Source organism: Octopus bimaculoides, chromosome 3 (assembly GCF_001194135.2).
Source record: "Octopus bimaculoides isolate UCB-OBI-ISO-001 chromosome 3, ASM119413v2, whole genome shotgun sequence".
Classification (NCBI taxonomy): Eukaryota; Metazoa; Mollusca; class Cephalopoda; order Octopoda; family Octopodidae; genus Octopus; species Octopus bimaculoides.
Window position 1 is genome coordinate 142650626 of NC_068983.1, and position 27297 is coordinate 142677922.

The window sequence follows — 27297 nt, forward strand, 5'->3', positions numbered from 1 at the left end:
GATAACTCTGCAACGAAAAAATCACTCGTATAAAATAGGAATTGCCTCCCTTCAAATGTACCAAAATAATTCGGATTTTTTTTTTAATCGAAGTTTTTTTAGCATAATCAAATATTCTAAAACTACTCTGCTTTATTAAATTACTGCAGCATCAAAATAAACCACATCTTACTTATATGAAAATAAGTAACATATGTAAACTATATGTTGAATCTAAATTCAAAGAAAGATAATTTCATAATTGCAGAAGGTTACCAGCACAATTAAGAAGTAAAGTTTTGACAAATCAAAATAATATAATACTTTACTGTATTTATATATTTATTGATTTACTATTTTTATTGCATTTCTAAAAATCATTTATAGCTAATGATATACATTAGATTTTCTACTAAACTACAGATAACACATTTATTCAAAACAACGACTAAAAATGGCGGAAGGTGAAACAGATTCCCGAATCCATTTCAGTGCAGTAAAATATATTCACCAAGCAGGTAATTTCGTTCTCAAAATGATTTTGATTTACAACCGTTTGGCTGTGTAATTTTTCTCTTTAAAAAATACTGTAAGAAAAAAAAAAGCATCAGTAACAATAAAAGAAATACTTCTAAGCAGACGCGTTGTAAAACGTCCAGCTGATTTGACGACGTTGTTTCAAATCATGGGTAAAGAGGTATTGTTTTTCTTATGTTGTCAATATTCTTGGGAAAATCTTGAATGGTGTTAGTTCGCTCTTTCACTTAAAAATATATAAACTCATCGAGTTAAAATAGAAAAATTATTTGATATTAAAAGGGACGCAAGGGTTGCTTGGAGAAGCAGAAAGTCATGGAAAACATGTTGAGGTTCTGGCCGAAAAATTCTTGAAAATTAGCCCTGAAGATTTTACGACGCTAAAATATATATTAGCCACTCTTTGTGTCTATTTGTATAAAAACAATACTGAATAGCCTTTCTTATGTCAGAAAAACTTTATTACCACTGACCGCTTTTTCTGTTTATTAAATATTGTTTTTAGTTGTCTTCTTATGTTCGGCCCTACTCGAACAGGCTTGTATGATCAACAGCATTCCAACCATGACCATCGCGTAATGTATCCCGGGCTAATGTATTATTTTCTAAGATTAGGATGTGGTTTGATGGATCTTTGTCTAGTATTTCTATCAGATCGAACGGCCCATTGACTTGTTTGCTTTCGTAAAACCAACTGAAACAAACCAACAAAACACAAAACTAAACAGATAAAAGTCCGTAGTACTGTCTGCAATAAAGATGTCATGGTACATGTATTATCTATTATCTTTGCATTACCACTGAAGAAGCCTTAACCTAAGACAAATCCGTGGAGGAGGGGTCTTATAAAAGTCATACAAGCAAGCTATATAAGCTGCATGTTGCAACAATGAAACATAAATTATGTTCTCAAAACTGATCTGGTAAAGTTGGAAAGAGTAGGGAATGGCACAGGAAAAAAAATAACGAAATAAGCTTGCTCTTAAATATATAATACAGTTTAAACATTGAACAAAGAATTATCATGTTATTCACCATTACACCATACAGCTAAACAGCAGATCTGTGAAGTTTGAATAAAATCCATTTACATTTACTCGTATATGGGATGATGCAGCATACTACAACTACGGGCTCACAGACACTGTTTCTTCTCAATCTCTTTTTATACTAGTATAGCAACCTCTGCTGTTATATATATTTTCTTTAATTGCTATTTCCTTCTTATGAAAATGATTTATGCTCTAAGCACAAGTTAATTTTTATCACTTTATTTAACCTTAATAGTGAATTTTTGTTCAGTTTCTATCTCTGGTTCTACTAATCTTTTTTTTGAAATCCTCCTATGTTTAACAGGTGAAAGGTTAAGTACTCAGTGTATAAGTTATCACACTGTGTTCATGTAATCTAACTAATCTGTCTCTCTCCTCAGTCAAGGAGAATTGCTATCTCCTTCCCCTTAATCCATTCAATACCAATTCATTCAAGACTACCCTTGGTTCTGTGGAGGCGCAATGGCCCAGTGGTTAGGGCAGCGGACTCACAGTCATAGGATTGCGGTTTCGATTCCCAGACCGGGCGTTGTGAGTGTTTATTGAGCGAAAACACCTAAAGCTCCATGAGGCTCCGGCAGGGGATGGTGGCGAATCCTGCTGTACTCTTTCACCACAACTTTCTCTCACTCTTACTTCCTGTTTCTGTTGTGCCTGTAATTCAAAGAGTCAGCCTTGTCACACTGTGTCATGCTGAATATCCCCTAGAACTACATTAAGAGTACACGTGTCTGTGGAGTGCTCAGCCACTTGCACGTTAATTTCATGAGCAGGCTGTTCCGTTGATCGGATCAACTGGAACCCTCAACGAACAACAACAACCCTTGGTTCTATGAAACAAACTTCTATTTTAAAGTGATCTAAATTAAAATCTTCCATCAAAATTTCAAGTTAATTTAGGTTTTAAACACCAACTTAATAAGGACAAAGTTATTTTTTTAAATACTTCATTATCTTCAAAATTAATTGAAACAACGATAGTGTATTACAATAGAAATATGGTAAACAAAAAGATTAAACAAAATACTTGAAAATAAGATACAGTAATCCTTCACCATATCAAAGTTCACCTATCACAGTTTATCATTTAAGCTTACGTTGATTCCTCTGTGGTGTTGTTTTGCATTTATAATAAAATAAATATATACAAATTATAAAAATAACAATAAAAAATATACAGTTCAGTACCGTTCTTACTTTGCGGATTTTCACCTATCGTTGGGGTTTTTGGAACATAACACCTGAAATAGTTGAGGGATTACTGTAACCCATTATATACTGTTTTGTGATAATCCCAGGTATACTTACTCAGAATTTCAAGCATCCATGCCAAATCTAAGTCTTCATCCCCCTTACATTACCTATTTGTACAGAGTGAAGTTATTTTACAATGTAACATTATCTGAAGACAATCAGACATCAATTTCTAATTTCTTCTTTATAAACTAACCAAAACCAGTCGTAAATTGGAGAAACACAATCACACACACACACATATGACTAGCTTCTACCAATTTTACTCTTGAAATATTGGTCAGCTCCAGAGTACGCTTGAAGACACTTGCCCAAGGTGTTGCACAGTAAGACTAAACCTATTTATAATTATCTAAATCAAAAATTTGCTTTTTTAGTATCTGAATACTAAATTGATTTTTGTAAGAAATTTTATAACCAGCGAAAGTCATTTAGTGATATTAATAGTACTTATTTTCATTTCTTCTAGTTGATTGAAAGGCAATGGAAGATTTTTACTCTAAAATAAGATAAGCTTTGTAAGTTGTGAGATGTGAGTTCTGATATTTTGAAACAGCAAGTTACATGTTGAAAACTTGATTCACAACCTTCAATACACATTTTTTTTTGAAGAGAGACTCAACTCAGTGTACATGAATTAGTCTTATCTAAAACTTGTACTAACGGCTTTTTTTGCTCGCTCACACTAGTATTAGATTTGAATTCTAGTTATTTTTGTGTTCTAAACATTGGTGTGCTAAACTCATATTGTTAAATACCTGTTTCTACCTCATATCAGTCTCAAGTAGTCATAAAAAAAACAAGATTTAGAAATGTCTCATTTCTAACAAAACATTATAATCTGAAAGTAATATGTAAACCTTTAATGTTTATATATATGTGTGTGTGTGTACTTTTTTTTGACAGGTTACAGATTAAAATTGAGTTCAGTTTCTCTAGCAACTGCATCTGTGATCTACCATAAATTTTTCAGAGAAAATTCTTTAAATGATTTCGACATCTATGTAAGTTGTTGCAATTTCATAAAATTTCTCTTGGAGGTGGGGAAAATCAGTTTTTTTCACTTATGTCAATAAACTTTTGTTATAAGTTTTGCCTATCTGACTGATTAATTCTTAAGAGCTGTCAATAACATGTCACCCATTTGTTCACTGCTAGCTAATTAATTAAAACATCTAACATTAAACTTGGATTGAACCTGTTACATTCTTCCAAAATATTTAATTACATTATTATGACTTTAGTATATTAATGTAATAATATAATGCCAGTCTGGTAAAAAAAATAAAATAAATGAAAAAATATCTGTACAAATCTTATGTAACACAGTATATGGGCATATGGTTGTTCTACCAATCAGTACTGATATTGGCTGCAACATCGTACATACACACAACATTTTTCACTCAGTTCAACCAAAGTTTTGTGAGTGGATTTGGTAGGTGAAAACTGAAAGGAGCCCATTGTGTGTGTTTCTGTATATACGTGTGTGTGTATATATGTATATATATATATATATAAATTTCAAAAAAGGATAAAACTCTTTTACAAGAATTTTATCAAAAAGCCAGTGTGTAAAAAAATTCATTAGGGAAATTTCTATTCCCAAGAACATAATTATTTGTATATATTTATATAAAGGGCATTATTATAGAAAAATAATAACGCCACACAGTGGACTTCTCAAAAAATAACCACATTTAGTACCTATGCGAGGAAAAAACAACCAACAGAAGATGACCAACTTTCTTTTAAACTTAAGTCTATTTTAAAAGAAAGTTGGTCATCTTCTGTTGGTTGTTTTTTCCTCGCATAGGTACTAAATGTGGTTATTTTTTGAGAAGTCCACTGTGTGGCGTTATTATTTTTCTATAGATGGAATAATGTGTTTGTGTCTCTTTATCTTGATATCAAATAATAGTTGTAAATAAAAATTCAATCACACAAGCAGTGCCATTCATTTCCAATATTCTGAGAACATGTCTGGCTATGGGGAAATACTACATTGCTTGGAAATAGGTGAAGGTTCACAACAGAAAGGGCTTCCAGCCATCAAGTGTCTGCCTCAGTAAACTCCATCCAAATAAACTCATACAAGTATGAAAAGTGAACGTTAAAATGATGATGGTGACTGTATTTCATAAGAGATATATTAATGAAAGGATTAAGCACTCAGTCCCTACATTGTTGATGATGTTTAGTCTCAAGTCAATTTCTACATTCAAAAGTATTCCCGTTTTGACTGACCTTATTGTGCTCTTCTTTTTTTGAGATAGTAAAGTGTGATTTGTAGGGAAATTTTACTGGTATTTACAGCAGGCTGAGCAACCACAAAGTGTGTTTCCCTCATTGACTTGACTGCCATATTTGTCAGTTACCCAAAAATTGCTTACACCTGTATTTTTTTTTTTTTTTTTTTTTTTTTTTTTTTTTTTTTTTGCTAAGCTAGCACCTAGGACACATTAACATGGTCATCTAAGGCTCTACTTGAAGAGATGTTCAGAACTGAAAACTCCATTTTTTCATGCATGCAGTCTGCTGAACTGAGGAAAACTTGGAAAGGATGCATTGCAAGAGGAAGAATAGTGTTCCTTTTCCTGCCCAACTAGATTCAATATCATAATGGAATGAACAATATTGATCATCGTTAATGATGGTTAAAAGTTGTGACTTTTAATCAATTTAGTCTGTTAATTTTATATATTTCCACTGTAAAATGCTTTTTTTTTTATCTAAATGTGCAAGTCAGAGAGCATGAAATCAGCAATCATTGGGCATTGCATGGTATATTCAAAGTTACAAAATTTTCGTGCACTTTTGTTTAGATGTGAATACTTTGAAAAAGCTACAAATAGCTGAGTTGATAGTGTTGGATTACTAGCCAAAATATGGGTTCTTTGCCCATTCTACATTTTGTCTATAACACTGTCAACGCTACAAAATAACTTTGAAATGGCCCAGCCCACCTAACTGTAAATTATAGCGCAAGATTATAACAGCACACTTGTTAGCATTTGAAGTGCTTGATTCAGTTATTCTTCCTTTAAGTACATCACAGCAAGAGCTAATGAGGTTATGAGACTCACCAACTACTTCATAGAATGCTGACTTAATTCAAATAGAAGCATTGAACTAACACTAAATCTCGAGTAGAAAAGAAAAATTTCCTTAAATATTCTACTTTATAATTCACTAGCTATTCTAAATAAATTATTATAATGCCAGCTTAATTTGTATCAAAATGTATGTGTGACTTTGTTGAGAATGTTACTCTAAATATGAGATATTACCACTCAAAGAAGATAATATGTCCTCATGTACTGCATGTAATCTGACATTGAGAATGTTTTTAATACTTTTAATATCTCACTTAGAAATATGAAGTAAGGTGTTTTTTTTTTTTTTCTTTCTTTCTTTAGTTGATATCTGCTACATCATTATATCTAGCTGGGAAAATTGAAGAAGAGCATCGGAAAATCAGAGATGTTGTCAATGTCTGCTACAGGTGAAACTTAGTTATAAGATTATTTTGGTAAAAAAAAAAAGTTGAGAGAGAAGGTTAGAACTGGTCAAGTTAATACAATTTTGGTTCTGCTGACTGACAGCTCAGTATGTTATATTATGTTGGATAATGTCACTGATGTTGCTGGACTGTGTCACAGGTGAAGTTGTACTGTTTCTTGAGTGACACACTGTATCAATGTTGCTGCTATGTTGTGTCACAGCTGCTGGTTCTACTCTGTTTCTTTTAGTCATACACTGTGTCTGACATTGCCATTACTACACCATGTTTAACATGTTACCTTACTTATGCCCTTTGTATGTGACAAATGTTGAAAACACTTTTGTGATTAACATAAGGTGACGAGCTAACAGAATCATTAGCATGTTGGACAAAATGTTTTGTGATATTTCCTCTGGCTCTTTATGTTCTGAGTTCAAATCCCACCAAGGTCAACTTTGTCTTTCATCCCTTCAGGGTTGATAAAATAAAGTACCAAGTATTGGGGTCAGTGTAATCAACTTACCCACTTCCCTCAAAATTGCTGACCAACATCCCATCCAGGGGCAACTGTGGTGATTTTGGTCACTTATACATCCTGAAAATGAGGTAAATGACCTTGTGAGGCCCAGAACTAAAAAAAATATGAATAACATGTCGTGGTATTTTGACATTCCTACACAGGAAGTACGATGTCTCTTAACCACTTACGCTTTTACAGGAAAGCAACAACATCATCATCATCATCATCATCATCATCATGCAGCTGCCACCAATAGAATACTGTTATCGCAACTTTTTCTTTCATTAAAAATCATTTTTAATTCCAGGACACTACACAAAAGCAAATCACCTCTTGATGTTGGGGAGACATTCTGGGGTCTGCGAGATGCAATTGCCAAATGTGAACTTTATATCTTAAGAGTATTGCGTTTCAAAGTAGCCTTTGATCATCCTCATAAAGTAAGTGACATGCCTAGTTTCATTTCCTTGTCCTTTCAAATGATAGATGACAAACTTTGTAAAAATTCAAAATTATCTTTTAGCTCATTTACACATTAGAATTTCTTCAGTGAAATGATATACAATATATTGAATGGGTAAGACATTAGGGTTTCAGTTATTGGGTGGTTGCAGGTTCAAATTCATTACAAGCATTTTCTTTTATCTCTTTATAAGCTTTACTTCACCAAATTATGGAGAATAGATACTAGAACTACAAAAGAATTGACTATACTTATTTGTAGGGCACAAGCATGGTTGCATGGTTAAGAATTTCACTTCACAACTATGTGATTCTAGATTCAATCCCACTTACTTGAGGAAAGTGTCTTCTGTCACAGCTTCAGTTTCATTTGCTAGACAGAATTGCAGAAAACCTCTCATATATTTCTGCATGTTAGGCATATGTTCTGAGTAAATACTCAGAATACGTAATAGACATTAATAAAGTAAATTATCAACAATATGTTTATATATGTTGACAAAAGAAAATATTTATTTATGAATAAGTATACCAAACCTTTAGTCTTGCTAGTAACATGACAACCTTTCTTGTGTTAATGCCACTATAAAATACACCCAGTACACTCTGTTAAGTGGTTGGTATTAGGAAGAACATCCAACACATCTAGGAAAGCAGTAATTCCAGATAAGAACTTAATTTAGACTGTGAGGACCTGTCCAAACATTTCCAGCATGGAAAATAGATGCAAAATAATGTCAGTGAATAACCAACGTTCCATGTAACAGATTTGATAATTGCTAAGAGATCTCTCTCTTACCATGAAACCTATGATAGCTTGGTTACCTACAAATAAAGAATATTTATCCACCAATGCAGTGTTGAGCACACATTCTCATAACTTGATATTACCATGTATATGTGTGTGTATCTATATAGTCTCACCCATGCTGACATGGAAGGCAGATACTAAACAATGATGATGATGAGATATATATATATATTTACATTCATTCATTATATTTCTTTTACCAAAAGTTTTAACAAAAATGTATCTCAACCCTACATGCATACTTTATTTCATTTTCCAAAGTGGTTAAGTGACTGAGAGTATACGTCTTCCTCTCTGAACCAGTTCATTAGAGAATCAACCTATGGCCAAAGCTGATACTCATTTTCAGCTGAGTCACCTGGAGCAGAGCATGCCACCCAGCCCATGAATCAAACATGTGACCTTATGGTCTTGAGTCCAACATTCTAACTACCATAAAATTCACTCATAAAATGTCTCTAAATATTATCTCAATTACCAGAAGCAAACATGTGCATGGACACACACACACTGTTCACTCTGTAATGACACTGAGCAAAGATATCAGGCTGAGTAAAAAGTAAGCAACGTTTAAAACATGAAATTCACGACAATATATTTCAATAATGCGGAAATTTTATTCATCAAAGCAAGTACAATTACAATCAACACATTTTTGCCGAGTTACAAGTTTGTTTATTCTGGTAACATAAAAATCTGGAGTTCTGGAACTGATGAACTCCTTGAATGCACTTTCAGCATTGGTTTGATTTTTGAACTCCTTCTCTCACAAGAAGCCATCAAGGTGCTTGAAAAAGTGGTAGTCAGTAGGAGAAAGGTCTGAGAAATAAATTGGGTGGGAAAGAACTTCATAGCCAAGTTTCCTCAACTTCTGGAGTGTCATTAGTAAAACATGTGGTCGAGCATTGTCATGAAGAATGACTGGCCCATTTCTGTTAACCAGTCTGGGATGGAGGAGTAGTAGTTTTTCATTCATTTTGGCAATTTCATGACAATATATTTCTGCAGTAATGGTTTTTCCAGATTTTTAAGAAGTTATAGTGGATAAGTCCAGCAGTACACCACCGAACAGTCACCATAACCTTTTTGAAGAGCTCGGCTTTAGGGAAGGTTTTTGGTGCTTCATTTTGATCCAACCACTGTGAAGAATGTTTTTTATTATTGTACAAAATCCACTTTTCACCACAAGATACAATACAGTCGAGAAATGGATCAGTCTGGTTACAGAGAAGAAGCTACGAGCAAATTTCATATTTGCACATTTTTGTAATTTTCATTCAAATCGTGTGGTACCCATTTGTTAAGCTTTTTTGATTTTCTGATCGCATGCAAATGGTTGCAGGCAGTTTTCTGGCTAACCTAAAATTCTTTTGCCAGTTCTCAAGTGGTTTTACATGGATTTTTCTCAATGACGGTCTGTAATTGACTGTCATTGATGACAGATTGCCGTCCACTACACTCACAATTTTCAAGGCTCAGGTCTCCACTACAAAATCGTTTAAACCGTTTTCGAGCTGACCACTCACTGGTCATTGCCTCACCAAACGTTTCATTGATATTGTGAGCAGTTTCAGCTGCTTTACATTCTCTTTTGAAGTTGAATAGCAAAATTACTCAAATATCACGGAGAAATACCTAGCCAAAGATAAACCTCTGTACCTGGCTTTCGTTGACATGGAAAAAGCCTTTGACAGGGTCCCCCACTCCCTTATCTGGTGGTCAATGAGGAAACTAGGGATAGAAGAATAGCTAGTGAGAGCTGTGTGAGCCATGTACAGAGACGCTGTCAGTAAGGTGAGGGTTGGCAACAAGTAATGAAGAATTCCGGGTAGAGGTAGGGTTCCACCAAGGTTCAGTCCTCAGCCCCCTCCTATTCATCATAGTCTTACAGGCAATAACACAAGAATTCAAGATGGGATGCCCCTGGGAGCTCCTCTATGCTGATGACCTTACACTGATTGCTGAGTCACTATCAGAACTAGAGGAGAAGTTTCAGGTGTGGAAGCAAGGACTAGAATCGAAGCGCCAGTGGAGCACTAACAGCACTGTCCGAGCGTGTTCATTGCCAGAGCATCTGTCTGGCTTCTGTGCTAGTGGCCCGTAAATAGCACCATTTGAGCATAATCGTTACCAGCATTGCCTTCTAGCACTTGTGCTGGTGGTACGTTAGAAAATCATTCGAGCAAGGTCATTGCCAGTGCAGGTGAGACGTAAAAAACACCTTTTTGAGTGTGGCCATTGCCAGTACCACATGACTGGCCCTCGTGCCGGTGGCACATAGAAGCACCCACTACACTCTCGGAGTGGTTGGCATCAGGAAGGGCATCCAGCTGTAGAAACTCTGCCAGATCAGATTGGAGCCTGGTGCAGCCATCTGGCTCACCAGTCCGCAGTCAAACCGTCAAACCCATGCTAGCATGGAAAGCGGAAAGCAGACGTTAAACGATGATGATGATGATGATGATCGTGCTTTGACAGTTCCATTTCAGATGATTGTAACAGTGCAAAAAGTATCAATATTAATTTGAGCAAGTCTTTGTCTGTATTATCAGATAATTGCAAAAAAAATGTTTAAAAAAATTCAAAACTCTGCAAAAATCTGGTACAAATTCTTCCTGGTTCAAAACGTTGCTTATTTTTACTCAACCTGATAGAATGAGATCTGTCTTTATGACACTGTTTACATTCTGGTGCTGAGGTTTAATAGCTTTACATAGAAGCAGTAGAAATTGTGCTTTTCTAACATCAAATTAGTAGCTATTTACTGAATACTATGCATTAAATTAGCATCATGTATTCCATCCCAGTTGCACATACACTTTTTATCATTCTCACCATCAGAAATGTGCTGAACTATTAAAACCTTTTACTGACAATGCCTTTGTTCACAAAACGCATGATATAAGCAAAAATGAATAATTAACATATGTCCTTTTTTTAAAGATGGTAGAATATTGAAGGATCCTCTTTCACTGGTATATAGTATTTCTACAGGGTAACCTATATCTACCTAGATTTGCTTGTCTTACTGATTTTTTTACAGACCTATATTGCTTCAAATTTATATTTATAGGAATATAATTGTATGGATTCATGCCTTTTATTCACAGGAATTATCCTATCAAATGAATAAATGTAACTATTTAATAGCTGGATATTTTTTAGTCAAGTTCGAAATTACCAAAATGTAAACAATTTTAATAGCTGCTTTCATTTTCCTTTATTTTTATAGTATCTTCTGCATTACCTGAAGACTCTAAAAGATTGGTTTCAGCCTCATGTTTGGGATCAGGTCCCACTCACAAGAACATGCTGGTCAGTCCTTCGTGACAGTTACCATGGCAAAACTAGTCTCAAGTTCAAACCGCAGCATATTGCTGTATCTATTATTTATTTATCTATGTTGTGCTATGGTCTGGAGGTACATCTTAACAGAGTAGCTCACACAAAGTGGTGGAGGGTAAGTATGGATTTCATTCTGTTTTTCTTTAGCAATACTGATTTCATATGTATGCATAACCTTTGAGATTTTTTTAACAAGTAGAAATATGGTAATATATTGTTGGTGGTGTTTTATGAAGAGTATTATCAATGTAACTAAAGGAAAATATCTATAACCAAGTTGCTGATTATGACTTCTAATATAAAGCACTTGTTAAAAGATAAATACCACCTTTCCTGGTGGTATTTAACCTTTTTACATCTAATTTACAATGATGCCCTTCCTACTGCTAACCACTCTACCATGAAGTAGGAGTAGAAGCTGTTTTTTTATTAGCATTAACCAAGTAGACTTTTGAGTTCCATTAACTTACTCAGGAATTACATTGAGAAACAATATGTTGTCTTTATTAGATGACAATAAAGGCCACAATAGCTGTGAGAGTAAGATGTTGGTTTACAGATTAATGATTCACCCTCACACACTTGCAATCTGGAATGCCATGCACCTCTGATCTTCTCATTGCAGAGAATTAGCAGGCTTCTTTCAGTTTCTTTCCATGTATACCTGACAACTAAGTTCTCTGATACTAACCTTGGTCCTCCTCTCAACCTTTCCAGGTCTTTCTCAGTTTTTATTATTCTTATCTTTTTACCACTTACACCACCATGTCAGCTATCATCTGATCTGTAGCTTGTTCTTAACCATAGATTTAATCTGTGGCTCACAACAGGTCCTCCTCTGTGTTATAGATCTCCATCTCATCATCATCATTATAAATATCACAAAGAACTTCTCTTTAACAGAGAGATCTTTCAATTTCTGTCCATTCCTTCTCCAGCTTGCCTTATCTTTCTAGCTAGCTCTTACTCTATAGTCATTCATCACAAGGCTACACAGTTTTGTTTTATTATTTCTGAGTGTTACTTTCATCAACCAGTGTTTCTAAGGAACTACATTCTCAACTTGTCTAAACTTCCACCTGTCTCTTAACTTTACATAGCTATCAGATTATACATTATAACTTTCTTCATTTCCTACAATTGTTTTACATTCTCCTCTAATTCTTTATCTGTGTGTATGTACGTGTACACACACACACAGATACATATTTTAGTTTATGAAAAAAACTATATGTCCACAATTTAAATATTGCCATCCTAGTAATCCTCATCACCAAAATACCTAACTCCTTTTGTATTAATGATTGATTTGCTTTGGTTAATTAATTAAGAAGCATGTAAATAATGTTTGTAAAATTCTATTTACAGGTGTTTTCTTCAGACTTGACTCTAGACATTATACGAGATGTCATCCTGGATATAATCCAGACGTATGAACTAGAAACTGGTTAAAGCATTTCTACATCAGCTGGCATATATGGTCGCACTTTATGAAACTTCTCATATTGAATTTGTATGTATGTACATATGTATGCTTGTGTATATATGTATGCATGCATGCAAATAGCAGAAGTGACATGCAGTGTCTTCAGCATAATCTAACAGGAAGAAACCAATTTTTTTCTCACCCTACAAGACCTCATTGCCTAAACAGAAGAACTGAAGTGAATATCCAGCAGCATTATTGCCAAGTATATTGCATATATCAATTCAAAGACTCAGTCTTCAGCAGTGACATTGCTAATATTAATATTACACAACTCATCACTTGTAAAAAAAAAAATCTATCTCATATTGAGGTATCTGCATATATCTGAAGTCCCAAAAGGATAAAAACTAAAACATTTCATTTAAAAAAATAAATTATATTTTGTTTCCATTCCACTCTGACATAAAATATTTAATTAGATTTAGTTTACTTACAATTTATCACCAATGTTTAAACTTGAAATTAATTCAGTGTGTCTTACTTTCAATATTTCATGCCATGACTTATTTCAGTGGGGTTAGGGTTTCAAAATATATCTTATCTATCTATATATATATCAAGTCATCCCATAAGTTCAGTTTTAATTTTGAATAAGGGAAACAAGTGATCAAATGTTATATTTAATTGAAATTTAATCATCAGTGTACTTTCCCTGATTGTCTATGACTTCCATCTATTTACAAGCTTTTTAATCCCATCAATTTAAAACCCTTTTGGTTTCAAAGCGAAGAACTCTGAAATGTCAGTTTCGACCTCCTCCTGACTTGCGAAAGTTATGTCCCCCAAATGATTCTGTAAACTACGAAACAAATGGTGGTCCGAAGGAGCAAGGTCGGGAGAATAAGGTGGATGAGGAATTTTTTCCCAACCAAGCTCGTCAATCTTCTGTGATGTGATCTTTGCAGTGTGGGGTCACGCATTGTCCTGATGAAACATCACTCCTTTTTGATTCACTTAAGTGGGTCCTTTTTTCTTCGAAGCTTGGTTAAAACGCTCTAATTGCTGACAGTAGACTTGAGCGTTGATTGTTGCATTAGGTGGTAACAATTCAAAGTGAATTACTCCTTTGCAATCCCACCAAATAGAGAGAAGAACCTTTTTTCCATGAAATTCCCTTCTCGGTTGTGGTTGAGCTTTTTCCCTTTTAAGACATTTAACATTTCGATAGAAGATCCATTTTTCGTCACCAGTTACGAGTCTATCCAAAAAGGGTGAAATAGGTTCGTGAGAATGGAGAGAAGAGCAGATGTCAACTCGGGATTTGCAGTTGCTTTCAGACAATTCATGAGGCATCCATTTTCCAAGTTGTTGAAGATGACGATGAACAGTTGTATGGTTTGAAATAAGCTTCATTGCCAATTCTTCAACTGATAATTTTAAAACAAAGCAATTTCTTCAATCAATGATATAATTACTGTTTCATTCCAGTATCTTCTACCTTCTTGTGAGCAGAGCCATTATTCCCTGTTCAAAGAATTTCCTGTTTTTACTAGCAAAAAATCTGTTCTAGGTGAATTTTTACATCCTCTTCAGAGTTGAAGGTCTGCCCATTTAGTGAATTTTGAAAACTGAAACTCATAGAAATCTGAAGGCACAAGGTTAGATAAGTATGGAGAGGGTGGCAAAACTTCCCAGCTAACTTCTACCTCATCTGCAAAGTATACAGCCTGGCATTGTGGTGATGAAAGACAATGCCCATACAATTAGCAAGTGCTGGACACTTCCAGTGAATTGCTGCATTTAATCTATCCAGCTGATCTATCTGAATTGATGATCCTGTATGTAAAAGACAACACCCAACTAGTCCCACCAAATTGAAAGCCTAACCTTCTTCAGATGAAGTCCTGCTTTGGAGGTTATTTGTAGTGGTTCACCATGCTTTTCCCATGACCATTTGTGCTTCACGTTGTTATAGATGATCCATTTTTCATCCCCTGTCAACATTCTTTTAAAAATTAAAGGGATCTTTCTTTTCATATTTTTGCTATGAATTGCAAATGGAAATCTGTTGGGCAAGATTAGTTGCATTCAATTGATGTAAGATCCAAACATCAAGCCTATTGATGTAACCAAGTTGATGCAGATGATTTTCAACAATCAAGTTGAACATATTACCCTAAAGTCCATGCATCATATATGATGCACATTCCCAATTTTTTTTTCAACTACAGAGTAACTTGAGACTTATGAAAGGAAAATTTTATATTACTCAGAATGTATGAAACAAGGGCTAGCTAAAAGTTTGAAAACAAATATAAACATTTAAGACAAACTTATGAAAATGCTTTGGACAGGCAAAGGGTTAATGTTTTATTTTAAAGGCCTTTAGTTTTTATATCTTCATCATCACTGTCATCACTTAATGTCTGCTTTCTATGCTGGCATGGGTTGGACAGTTTGACTGAGGACTGGCAAGCCAAAAGGCTGCACAAGGCTCCAATCTGATCTGGCAAGGTTTCTACAGCTGGATGCCCTTCTTAACACCAACCACTCCAAGAATGTAGTGGGTGCTTTTTACATGCCACTGGCACAAGGGCCAGTCAGGTGATACTGGCATCAACCACGTTTGAATGGTGCTTTTTACATGCCACTGGCATGGAAGCTAGTCAGGCAGCACTGGCAACAACCACACTCTAATGATGCTTTTTACATGCCACCAGCACAGGAGCCAGTCAGATGGCACTGGCAATGACCACGCAATGAGTTGTGGATTATTTTGTTTCTGTACTCTAATTGTCATCATCATCATCGTTTAACGTCTGCTTTCCATGCTAGCATGGGTTGGATGATTCGACTGAGGACTGGCAAGCCAGCAAGCTGCACCAGGCTCCAATCTGATCTAGCAAAGTTTCTACAGTTGGATGCCCTTCCTAACGCCAACCACTCCGAGAGTGTAGTGGGTGCTTTTACGTGCCACCGGCACGAGGGCCAGTCACACAGTACTGGCAACGGCCTCGCTCAAATGATGTTTTTTACGTGCCACCTGCATGGGAGCCAGTCCAGCGGAACTGGCAACGACCTCGCTCCATGACATGAAACTATTAGTAGCTCTTATTTAAATACTGTCTATATTAAATGATATTTATCTCTCATTGGATGGAGTACTTTTTTTGTTGATCCTACCTATAACAGAACAGTACACTATATATATATATATATATATATATATATATATATATATACATACACATACACACATACAAACACACACACATTTTATTATTAAAGCTGCAAAAATATCACAAAAAACTGCTACTCAGAGTTTCACATTCCCATTCATCAGGCAGTTGTGATCAAGAATCTTGATCACAACTGCTCGACGAACAAGAAAGGAATCTGGCCAAAGAAAAATAGTGGGCAAAGAAGATGGATGTGTGTGTGTGTATCATCATCATTGTTTAACATCCGCTTTCCATGCTAGCATGGGTTTGACAGTTTGACTGAGATCTGGCAAGCCAATGGGCTGCACCAGTCTCCAATCTGATCTGGCAAGGTTTCTACAGCTGGATGCCCTTCCTAATGCCAACCACTCCATGTGTAGTGGGTGATTTTTTATGTGCCACCAGCATGGGAGTCAGTCAAGGGGCACTGGCATTGACCACATTCAGATAGTGCTTTTTACGTACCACCAGCACAGGAGCTAGTCAGGGGGCACTGGTATAGACCATGTTCGGATGGTGCTTTTGATGTGCCACTGGCACAGGAGCCAGTCAGGGGGCACATATTACGATAAATCTAAACAAACCATAGTTTGCCTTAGAAGTGCTGAAACATGTGTTATGAGATAATTTATTTTCAAACATTTAAACTGAGAAAACATTAGGTTCTCTGAGAAATTAAAGTTAAGATGACTGTATAGACAAAGGGTTGAATTACTTGTTTGCTAGTTACAAGTTCAAATCTGTTATTGGTGTTCCATTGCATTTCTGAACAAAATGCTATTTTTAATATTTTCTTTATCTACAAACAATATAAAAATATCTACGGCATCAGGAAGAAATTTAGAGCTCACCTATTTTGAAAAGATAGACTTGATATTGGAGGCAGAGCAGAAAACAGAAACAATTTGAAATGTACAGTCCTGTACATAGGACCGCAGTGTTCTATTTCTCTACACTAGCAGAGATAACTGATGATCATAAAACAATCACAAGAAGGGTAAAATTATAATTTTGAATTATAAATTATAATTATAAATTTTCTTTATAGGTACACGTTCTTCAATATTTAGACTTATACTATGTTTCAATCAGTTTGCTCTCCTGCCAGTATTAATTGTCACATAGTACCAGATATCTACATAGTACCAGATCAGATTTGAACTAGAAACCTTTTTTCTAAATAAAGGGGTTTAATGGTTCAACCCACGCAGCCATAAAATAAGACACCTGTCAGAAATCAAAACAGCATAGATATAAATATTGTAAAAATGCTGGTCTCTAAAAATAAAAATTGTAAATAACACACCTGAAAACAGTTGAACATGTAAAAGAAAGAAAAAAAAAGACAAAGAGTCACAGTACTAAAAACATGTGACCCAAATTTAAACAAAGAAATAAAATTTATAATCAAACCCAAACTTAACTTATTTACAAATGATAAAATATCATCATCATTATCCTCATTATTCTTAACAGATTAAAATTCTAATGTTTAGTCTTAAATTTAGATTCATGGTTTTAAATGGATTAAGTCAGGATAACTTTCATGGATCAGATTTATCAGATATATTCTGCATTTACAAAACCTACTGAAATTTTACTTCAAAATAAATGTTTCCTAAGTGGATAATTACAAATGTACACAAATATCACAGTAGAGAAACTAGAAGAAAAAAACAAACTCGCAGAATCTATTATATTTTTTTACTGAAATAAAATGTTTTGAAGAAAGAATTCATATTAAGAATACATATCTATTTACTTTCACAAAATACATAATCCATATGTGAAGCTTTTCTTCCAAGGACAAAATGTTTCTTTCTCTAAAAGATTCTATTTACATAAGATACAAAAAATAAATAAATATAAACCAGAAAGTGCTGAATAAATATAATTTAGACTTTATATTACTTTTTCAGATTGTATCGTCTGTTTTCAGGCACAATAAGGTATAAGGATATAAGGAAAATAAAGTCACATTGATTTCATTATATTTATATATGTACGCATGTATGTATTTACAACCTATTGATAGTTGATGGAAACAATAATAATAATGCACAGAATAAGAGATAGGAAAACATTTTTGCAAACAAATGCTTTCATTTGCATTAAGGTTATGTACTTCCTTGTAATCTTTCCTCAAGCATATTTATTCGCTGCTCTAATGAATTCATCTGAGTTACTACATCAGCAATCCTGGGGCCCGCATTATATATCCTTAACTCATGTTCCAATAACTCGATTTTGTTTGCTTTCTTAACAAGTACCTTCATTTTATCCTCGTATACAGCAAGCCGTTGCTCCATCAAACTCATCGTCTAAAATTAACAGAATTAAAACAGGTTATAGACTATTATGACTTCATGCAAGATGTTTGATATAAAAATATGAACAGCCCCAGCAAACCTAAAAGGCCAGTACTAAACTCTGAATTCATAAGGTTATTGACTAAGGTAAATCTCTATATCTCTAACAGTCTACTGTCATTTATATTCCCAAATAATTATTCTTAACAGCTGGGTGATTGATGTGTGAAGTATTAAGTGTACTACCTAAATACATAACAGAACACTTGCAGTCAATCTCAACAAAAGACCTGTGAGTTGCTTATTCAACACTATGCTTATTTGGCTATTATTTTACTTCTTTAACTTCTTTTCCACTTGATATCAAACAACAAAAACTGCTAAAACTTCTTGTAACAAGTTGTTTGTAGAATATACTGAAGCGAATGATACCTTACTTTATATATATATATATATATATATATTAATAGTAATGATATGACAACAAAAAAATGAATGAGACCTCAATATTATGTAAATAGAGGAATTTATCTGTAATATAATATGTGACAATTATTCGGTTGCCATAATAAAACTCCAAGTTTCGGATGTCGGGGCAGAAATCTGCTCCGGCATCTCATCTGTTATCAAGGCAATAAAAATTTTTTTCTGATTGCATTGATAATAGACGAGGTGCCAGAACAGATTTCCACCCCGACATCCGAAACTTGGAGTCTTATTGTGGCAACCGAATAATTGTCACATATTATATATATCATCATGATGATGATGATATTGTTTAATGTCCATCGAGCTGACTAGGTATTTTATAGTATTTCTGTTATAGGTTCACTTCAAGTCAGAGTGAATGAAATTTGTTTCTCTTTCTTCTTTGGATTCTTTTGTATATTATGTAACATCTCTAAGAATTTTCCTTTGAAATCTTGTTGAAGAATGAGCTGTCATATCTTTACCAGCACATCAACAAGCATGAAAATTCAAAGCAGAAATTTTCTAAAATCATTGTCAAATGTAAATTTGTGTCAGTTAAGTAAAATTTTTATAAGGCCTTATTTTCAAGGAAAGCGTCATTAGACTGGTAGAATTAATGTAATTACAGAAGTTTGAACATCAAAACAAACTAATCGTAAAACTACTGAAGATTGACATCCAACAGATCCAATATCTTTTATAATGCAGTTTACTGGCATGGCAAAATAAATGTTTGCTTGAAGGCCGTGTAACTGGCCAGGGTCACAGATTAGAAGAGAATAATCAAGATCAAACATGTGCATCATGATGTGTGTTAAGTTCCAAGACATAAATGATTGTAAAGTCTGGGCAACAGCCTGAAGAAATGATACTTCAGAATTTATTTAGGAGCGAGATCGTTGCCAGTGCCCCTGGACTGGCTCTTGTGCGGGTGGCACATAAAATACACCATTTTGAGCGTGGCCGTTGCCAGTACCGCCTGACTGGCCTTCGTGTGGGTGACACGTAAAAGCACCCAGTACACTCTCTGAGTGGTTGGCGTTAGGAAGGGCATCCAGCTGTAGAAACTCTGCCAAATCAGATTGGAGCCTGGTGTAGCCATCTGGTTCACCAGTCCTCAGTCAAATCGTCCAACCCATGCTAGCATGGAAAGTGGACGTTAAACGACGATGATGATCATGATCATGAAAGGATTGTTGAGACAGCAGGCAACCAATATTGTAGATTACTAAATTTAAAGTATACTTCTGCTACTGAGTCATTCAGAAATCAGTGATGTCAGCTTTTTGAATATTGTTCTTCCTAAGACCTGAAATGATATTTCTATGTCATAATCAAAAAGACAATTGTATCAGTGATGAGGAGCTTGTAACAATGTTGAATCAGATTAAACATTGTTAATGTTAGTTTTGCTAATTCCCAGCAGTTTGTTAGATACTTTGTATAATGGAACAAGTACAGATTCAGTTAATAAAGGTACACAAATTACATTTTTAAAATTATTTTTACCATCTTACTGGTTTCAGCTATTTGACTGCTTAAGATATTTTATACAAAAGCAGGAAAGGTTATCTCCCTTCGTTTTTGAAATAGTTGTTAGAATGCAATACTAAATTTTCAGGAAACCACCATCTACAATCCGGTTTCACTTATATTGCCCATGCTCTCCACAAACAGCTTCTCTTATTAATATATGTTTGAGGAGATTTCTGTGCATATGTCATTCAATTTCTTTTGCAATTAGTTTGTTAATCTCAATTTGCTATTTAGGAAGTTATTCAATTAACATTAATAAATCATCTAAAACTAATTAGATATAAAATTAAGAAACATGTATGTAAATTTGCATCTCACTTTCCATCTTTTGGCTTCCTATGAAAAAGTCCTCAAAGATAGAACATTTCAAATTTTTATTGCATATTTTAATTTCAAATTTATAAATATCCATGTACATTAGTTAATACAAAATGAAAAGCAAAACAAAATCTAGCATCCTTACCTGAGTAACTGATTGCATCTGATCAACAATATTTCCAAGAGTTCTAGAAATCGAATTTTCAAGTGTATCCCAATTATGCAGCATTCCTAATAATACTTCCTGATAAGCAAAGATCATAATTTAGAACACAGAATAAAATGCAATTGTAAATTATATATATATTGGGAGCTCCTCTATGCTGATGACTTTGCTCTTATTGCTGAGACACTATCAGAACTAGAGGAGAAGTTTCAGGTGTGGAAATTTGGTATAGTGAAATAATTTTCCATGTGAAATCTAATTTTGTTCTTTATTTGTTCCAGAAAAATTGCAGAAAAATGTTACTGAGGTTTAAAGTTTAATCAATTTTACCTAATCAGAAAACACAATTAGGGAGCTGGCATTTTCTGCATAATAGCTGTCTATCACAAAATGAAAGCAAAATCATTACAAGAAGGAATTTTTATTAAACAAACGAAAGTAAAGAAATTATGATGACCAAAGTTGTAAGAACTTCTGAAGTTTTAATGAATAAAGTCATGAGAAACAGTTGAACAGACATGTGAATAATTTAAAAAAGAAAAAAATCCTAAACAAAGTTTTTTGTGGAAAATTGCATCATCATTTAATATCGTTTAACACCCGCTTTCAATGCTGGCATAGGTTGGATGGTTTGACTGAGGACTGGCAAGCCAGGAGGCTGCACCAGGCTTCAATCTGATCTGGTAAGTTTTCTAAAGTTGGATGCCATTCCTAACGCCAACCACTCTGAGAGTGTAGTGGGTGCTTTTTATGTGCCACTGGCATGGGAGCCAGTCAGGTGGCACTGGCACTGACCATGCTCAAATGGTGCTTTTTAACATTCCACCGGCATGGGAGTCAGTCAAGAGAAACTTGCATGACACACACTCAAGTGGTGCTTTTTACGTGCCACTAACACAGGAGCCAGTCAGATGGCACTGGCATCGACAATGCTCAAATGGTGCTTTCTACATACCACTGGCACAGGTGCCAATCAGGTAACACTGGCATCAGTCATGCTTCAATGAAGCTTTTTACATGCCACTGGCATCGGCCATGCTCGTATGGTGCTTTTTATGAACCACTGGCACGGGAGCCAGTCAGACAGCATTGGCATCAACCACGTTGGATCAACAGGCCTTCTCAAGCATGGCATATTGCCTACAATTGAAGGGGTACTTTTAAACTGGCCAGTTATGCAACACTGGCATCAGCCATGGCTACGATCTCACTTGGCTTACTGGGTCTTCTCAAGCACTTAATATCTCCAAAGATCTCAGTCACTTGTCATTGCCTCTGTGAGGCCCAACATTCGAAGATCATTCTTCACCACCTCATCCTGTATCTTCCTGGGTCTACCACTTTCACAGGTACTCTCCACTGTTAGGGTGTGACACTTCTTCATACAGTTGTCCTCATCCATACGCATGACCATAACAGCGCAGTCGTCTCTGTTGCACACCACATCTGATGTTTCTTATGTCCAACTTTTCTCTCAGGGCACTTACACTCTGCCATGTATGCACACTGACAATACACATCCAGCAGCGCATACTGGCTGCATTCCTTGCAAGCTTACGCATGTCTTCAGCAGTCACAGCCCATGTTTCACTGCCATGTAGCATGGCTGTTCATACACATGTTTCACTGCTATATAGCATAACACACAGGTATCATACACTCTACCTGTCACTCTGGGTGTGTTTACATCCCCATAACTTAGCAGTTTGATAAAAGAGATCAATAGAATAAGTGCTAAGTTTAAAAAATAAGTCCTGAAGTCAATTTGTTTGACTAAAGCCTTTCAAGGAAGCACTCCAGCATGGCCACAGTCAAATAACTGAAACAAGTAAAAGAATAAAAGAATATTATATTCACGGGGTTCTGAGTAGTTAAGGCACCAGAATATAAATATAAAATCCATTGAATCAATGCCTTCTACAGCCAGTGTGCTGAGTACTCAGTTGAATTATTTCATGTTGCTTGCCATTGTACTTCTCTTTTCACAATTCACGCAATGTCAGTGATTGCATGAGTGCTATCCATTCTTTCATTCACATTGTTTTTACTGCACCTATTTATCAACGAGTTCTGATGTTAACCAACTTAATGATTTTCATCTATCTATTGAGTATTGATAGTTTTCAATTGAAAAACACAATTTAATTTCTGAATGAAAGCCTGTTAAAAAGTGCGAAGAGTTTAGTGCATTTGTTAACATTTTAATTATACCATCATTTCAAATCAGGTGTATGTGAGACACAGTTTGTCCCACAGTTTTACTCCATATAGAGCAAACAAGAGAGCCCATATGCAGTGGCTCAACCTCCTACAAATAATAGTCATATCTCATTCAAATCATACCCTACTGGACAATGAATCTTGGATACATAAAATATGGAATGGTTATGAGTGGTATGTTTTAATTCACTCAATGATGTCTGACTATAGGCTAAACAAGAACCACATGCACTATTTTACTTCAATTTTTGAAGTTAGAAGACGTGTTATATTTCCTTCGTAGATGCTTTATAGGAAGAAATATAGCAATCCATCCAATACTTGAGTAGGTCAATCAGAAATATTAACATCAAATAAGACAGACAAAAAGCTTAAAAGAAGAGGAAGAACAATATTGTGATAAGAAAATATAGACAACAATAAAGACTTACGGTTTGTTCTGGAGGAAAAGGAGCTGAAAGTTGACTTGCAGCAGCACCTTCACCACGTTCCATCTGCAGAGTGTAAAGAAAATGAAATATTTGAAGCAAATTATTTCTAGATACACTAGTTATTTCCCTGAATAAGAGTTTAAAAATTTGAAAAATTATATTAAGTCCAATACTGGCATGCCACTTCTATGGCTCAACTCCCTTCAGGAAAATAGCTCTGTTCAATATGTCCATTATCTAGAAAAGGTGTAGGTAGAATTTCATACAGTGTATTCAGTGCAAACTATAAATACATAAGAGGTGCAGGGGAATCACAGGAAGGTTGACTGGGAAAATAGACTTTGTGTGTAGCAAATGTGCAGGAGGAATAAACACTGAACTCATACAGAAAACAGATCAACTCAAATATTCAGTTGGATCCCTAGTGGTAGCAAAGTTTTTATTACCTAGATGACCTAATTAGCTGTGAAATAGGATGTTCTGAACATACAGGCCCTAGAATAAGAAAAGGCTAGACAAAGTTCAGGGAACTGTTACTTCTGCTGATAATAAAAAGGTCTCTCTCACAGAGTGAAAGGCAGATTGTATAATTCTTGGGTACAGACAGCAATACTACATGGTAGTGAGATGAGCCCTGAATGCAGGGCACAGGCAAAGACTAGAACGAAATGAAGCTAGCATGCTCCGCTAGATGTGCAACAACTACTAGATGTGAACAACAAATGTTTTGAGAGAAAAATTGGGCTTAAGAGGAATCAGATATAATGTGCAAGAGAGAAAACTGTGATGGTATGGTCATGCAATACATATGGATGAGGACAGCTGCCAATCACTAAATGCGGATGGAACATGTAGAAGAGGGAGACCCCGGAAGATGTGAGAGAAAATAGTGAAGTCCAACTTTAGGATGTTGAACATCACAAAGCAAATAATCAAGAACCAAGATGATTACTGATTTGCTGTACCAGAGAAGAGCCATTGCATCTTCACAGAAATGATCCCCTAAAAACATATGGTTTATGTATATGCCCCAGCACCCAATCTGTCCCTGTCAAGTTTTCCCCATCTCTCATCTTTCTAACACCCATCCCTCCACCATTCTCCTAACTACAGTATTACTCATTCAGCTGCTGAAATTATATGACAGTAGAACTACACATATTTCATCCCCTTTTGTGCTATCAGTTATCCCTTTCCTTGGAACCACTTCCTTTTGTAACCCAATCCTCATTTTCAGTATCATCCTTTCCCACTCTACTGTCCACTGAACATTTCTTTCCCATGATCTACAGACAATGACTACCATACCTAATCCTTAACACCCTCCCATATCTTCTATCATTCACAATACCCTCTCTTATGTATCATCAACGGGCACCCACCTTTGTTCATTACACATTATATCCACCCATATGTACTCTGTCACTGAGGTTGCCATCTTTGTCATTGCACATCCTTCTTTCTCTCCCCCACTCCACCCAGTTACATCATCTTATTCTTCATCTATCTACAGTTTTATTATGCTGCTGCTCTTCGCCCTGCTTTTTCTATTGCCACTAATCCCCTTCTCCCTAACCCACTCCTACATCAGGGCTTAATTCTCTGCCTTCTACTATTTATTATAGTTCTTTAAACCATGACAAAGAGTTTAAGATTTATTTGTTGTACAAACTCCTTTATGTCAACATTCTAGTTCCTATAGTTGAATTAGTCAAAGAATTCGAAGAAAAATTACAAACTCATGCTAGAAAGGTAAAGAGGACATGAGATGGCAATGATAACTAAAAGTATTTGAAAAAAAAAACTCTTACATTTCCAACGGGAGTACTGGCTCTAGCAGGTGCATCCTGATGTTGCTCTGGCAAAGCTTCTTCAGAGTCAGAACCGGAAGAGAAAGCATCTGCTAGACTCTGTCTCTGAGTAGTTGGATGTGCCCTTGTAACAAGGTTCGCCTTCCAAACTAGAACCTGGAAATTAAGAAAAGAGATGTACATAAAAAAGAACTAAAATTAAAACAAAAATAAATTAGATAAAATACAGCTTCATTACAGTAACAGTATAAAGAAATACTAAGTGTTGACTGCTCTACTCTCACCTGTTTTTCAGAAGATACTTAAAATGTTCTATATACATTCCAATAAGGAAATTATCATTTTTGATGATGCCACTCAAAAAAGGCTTGCTCAGTGGCTTTTCCCCTAAAACTTGGTGAGTGTAGATTTTACTTGAAAATAATTGTCACAATTTACAACTATAAAACATTACACAAGTCAGCATCTAATGTTTTATAGCTGTTCAATATGACAATTTCCTGCTCAAAAGCATAGCAAAATGACTGTCAAAGACTTCGACTAATATATTATGAGTTTGTAGTCCAATAGGTTATGCAATTCACTAATTCAGATCAACAACATATACTTTTATATTTCCCATTTCATTGTTGAGTGGTTAGAAGTAGCAAGGCATTCATGTTAGAGAAAAGACATTTCAATCATTATTTACATGGCAGTTGTTGACTTCAGTTCTATATTACCTTACTTTTGGTCCTCAAGGTTTCCATTACCTCTTGAATTTGTACTTTCTATATTCTTACTCAGTTCGTTTGGAAACAGGTATGATTGCTATTTTATTTGTAAGTATATCTTTTTTAAGTATACCTTTTTGTAAGTATATCTTTCTCAGTTCTACCTCTAAATGAAAAATTGATAAAGGTTGATGGATGTTTAATTTTAAAATGTTTATCTTTTAGGAAAAATATTTGCTTGAATTTAGGAAGATATGAGATAATGTTTTATATTGTTTCTTTAATCTAGGGATAAGGGCCTGGTGGTTTGTCTCTATTTCATGCCAAGGGAGACAACAGCATTGAAGTATTTCAAATTACAAGACAATGTATTTTGACATAGGATGTTAGTGTGAACTGACTGAAATAATAAGTGCCTTCCCCTAATGACTATAAGAAGAGAAAAGAGATATGAGTTTTACTATGTGAGGCACTAAACAAACAGTACAAATGAGGAGGAGAAAAGAGAGAGAGAGAGAGAGAGAGAGAGAGAGAGAGAGAGAGAGAGAGAGAGAGAGAGAAAGAGAGAGAGAGAGAGAGAGAGAGTTCCAGAACCAATCAATTTCGTATATATACACATGGTCTTCAGGTAAGTTACAACAGTCATAACTTGCTGAATGGATTAACAAATCCTACATAACTGGATCTTTCTAAGACTGTTCTTTTCTTAAGATGGAACTTTGAGCCTGAAATATAAAGGTTTCATTAAACTTTCTGCATTGTCAGAAGCTGTCTAGTGCCGATCTCTAACTGTGGAAGGAACCTGTAGAAAAGGTAGACCCAAGAAGACCTGGGATGAGGTGGTGAAGCATGACCTCCGAACATTGGGTTTTGCTAAGGCAATGATGAGACCTTTGGAGATGTACTGTGCTTGAGAAGACCCAGAAAGCTAAGTGAGATCGTAGCTATGGCCTATGCCAGTGTTGCATAACCAGCCCATTTAAGGGTTCCCTTCAATGTGCTGTGCTTGAGAAGACCTACTGAGTCAAGTAAAATCACTGTCATGGCTGATGTCAGTACCACTAGACTGGCTCCTATGCCAGTGGCACGTAAAAAGCACCATTCGAGCATGGATGATGCCAGTGCTGCCAGTGGAATGTAAAAAGCATCATTTGAGCTGGATTTGGTAGACAGAAACTGAAAGAAGCCCGTTGTATATATGTGTGTG

The 27297-nt window shown here is 35.3% G+C and overlaps 2 protein-coding genes across 2 annotated transcripts in view; one reads left to right on the forward strand and one right to left on the reverse strand.

Moving 5' to 3' along the window:
- Positions 1-200: 200 nt before the first annotated feature.
- Positions 201-13374, forward strand: LOC106879276 (cyclin-Q). The gene is made up of 6 exons (XM_014928771.2): positions 201-497; positions 3729-3826; positions 6242-6327; positions 7155-7287; positions 11353-11580; positions 12834-13374. The coding sequence occupies exons 1-6, from the start codon at positions 434-436 to the stop codon at positions 12915-12917; spliced, it is 693 nt and encodes a 230-aa protein (XP_014784257.1). The 5' UTR covers positions 201-433; the 3' UTR covers positions 12918-13374.
- Positions 13375-18094: 4720 nt separating this feature from the next.
- LOC106883357 (POC1 centriolar protein homolog A) overlaps positions 18095-27297 on the reverse strand; it is a 32228-nt gene continuing 23025 nt past the window's right edge. Inside the window, exons 11-14 of the mRNA XM_052966802.1 lie at positions 25378-25533; positions 23567-23629; positions 20895-20993; positions 18095-18436 (exon numbers count right to left, since the gene is read on the reverse strand). Of these exons, the coding sequence (XP_052822762.1) occupies positions 18233-18436; positions 20895-20993; positions 23567-23629; positions 25378-25533 (522 nt within the window). The 3' untranslated portion in view covers positions 18095-18232. The remainder of the gene's footprint in view (positions 18437-20894; positions 20994-23566; positions 23630-25377; positions 25534-27297) is intronic.

Bases quoted from the DNA above. Each gene is read 5' to 3' on its own strand.
- LOC106879276 (XM_014928771.2), top strand. From the start codon at position 434: ATGGCGGAAGGTGAAACAGATTCCCGAATCCATTTCAGTGCAGTAAAA. The intron at 498-3,728 runs GTAATTTCGTTC...TTTTTTTGACAG, and splicing joins AAAATATATTCACCAAGCAG to GTTACAGATTAAAATTGAGT. The intron at 3,827-6,241 runs GTAAGTTGTTGC...TTCTTTCTTTAG, and splicing joins TAAATGATTTCGACATCTAT to TTGATATCTGCTACATCATT.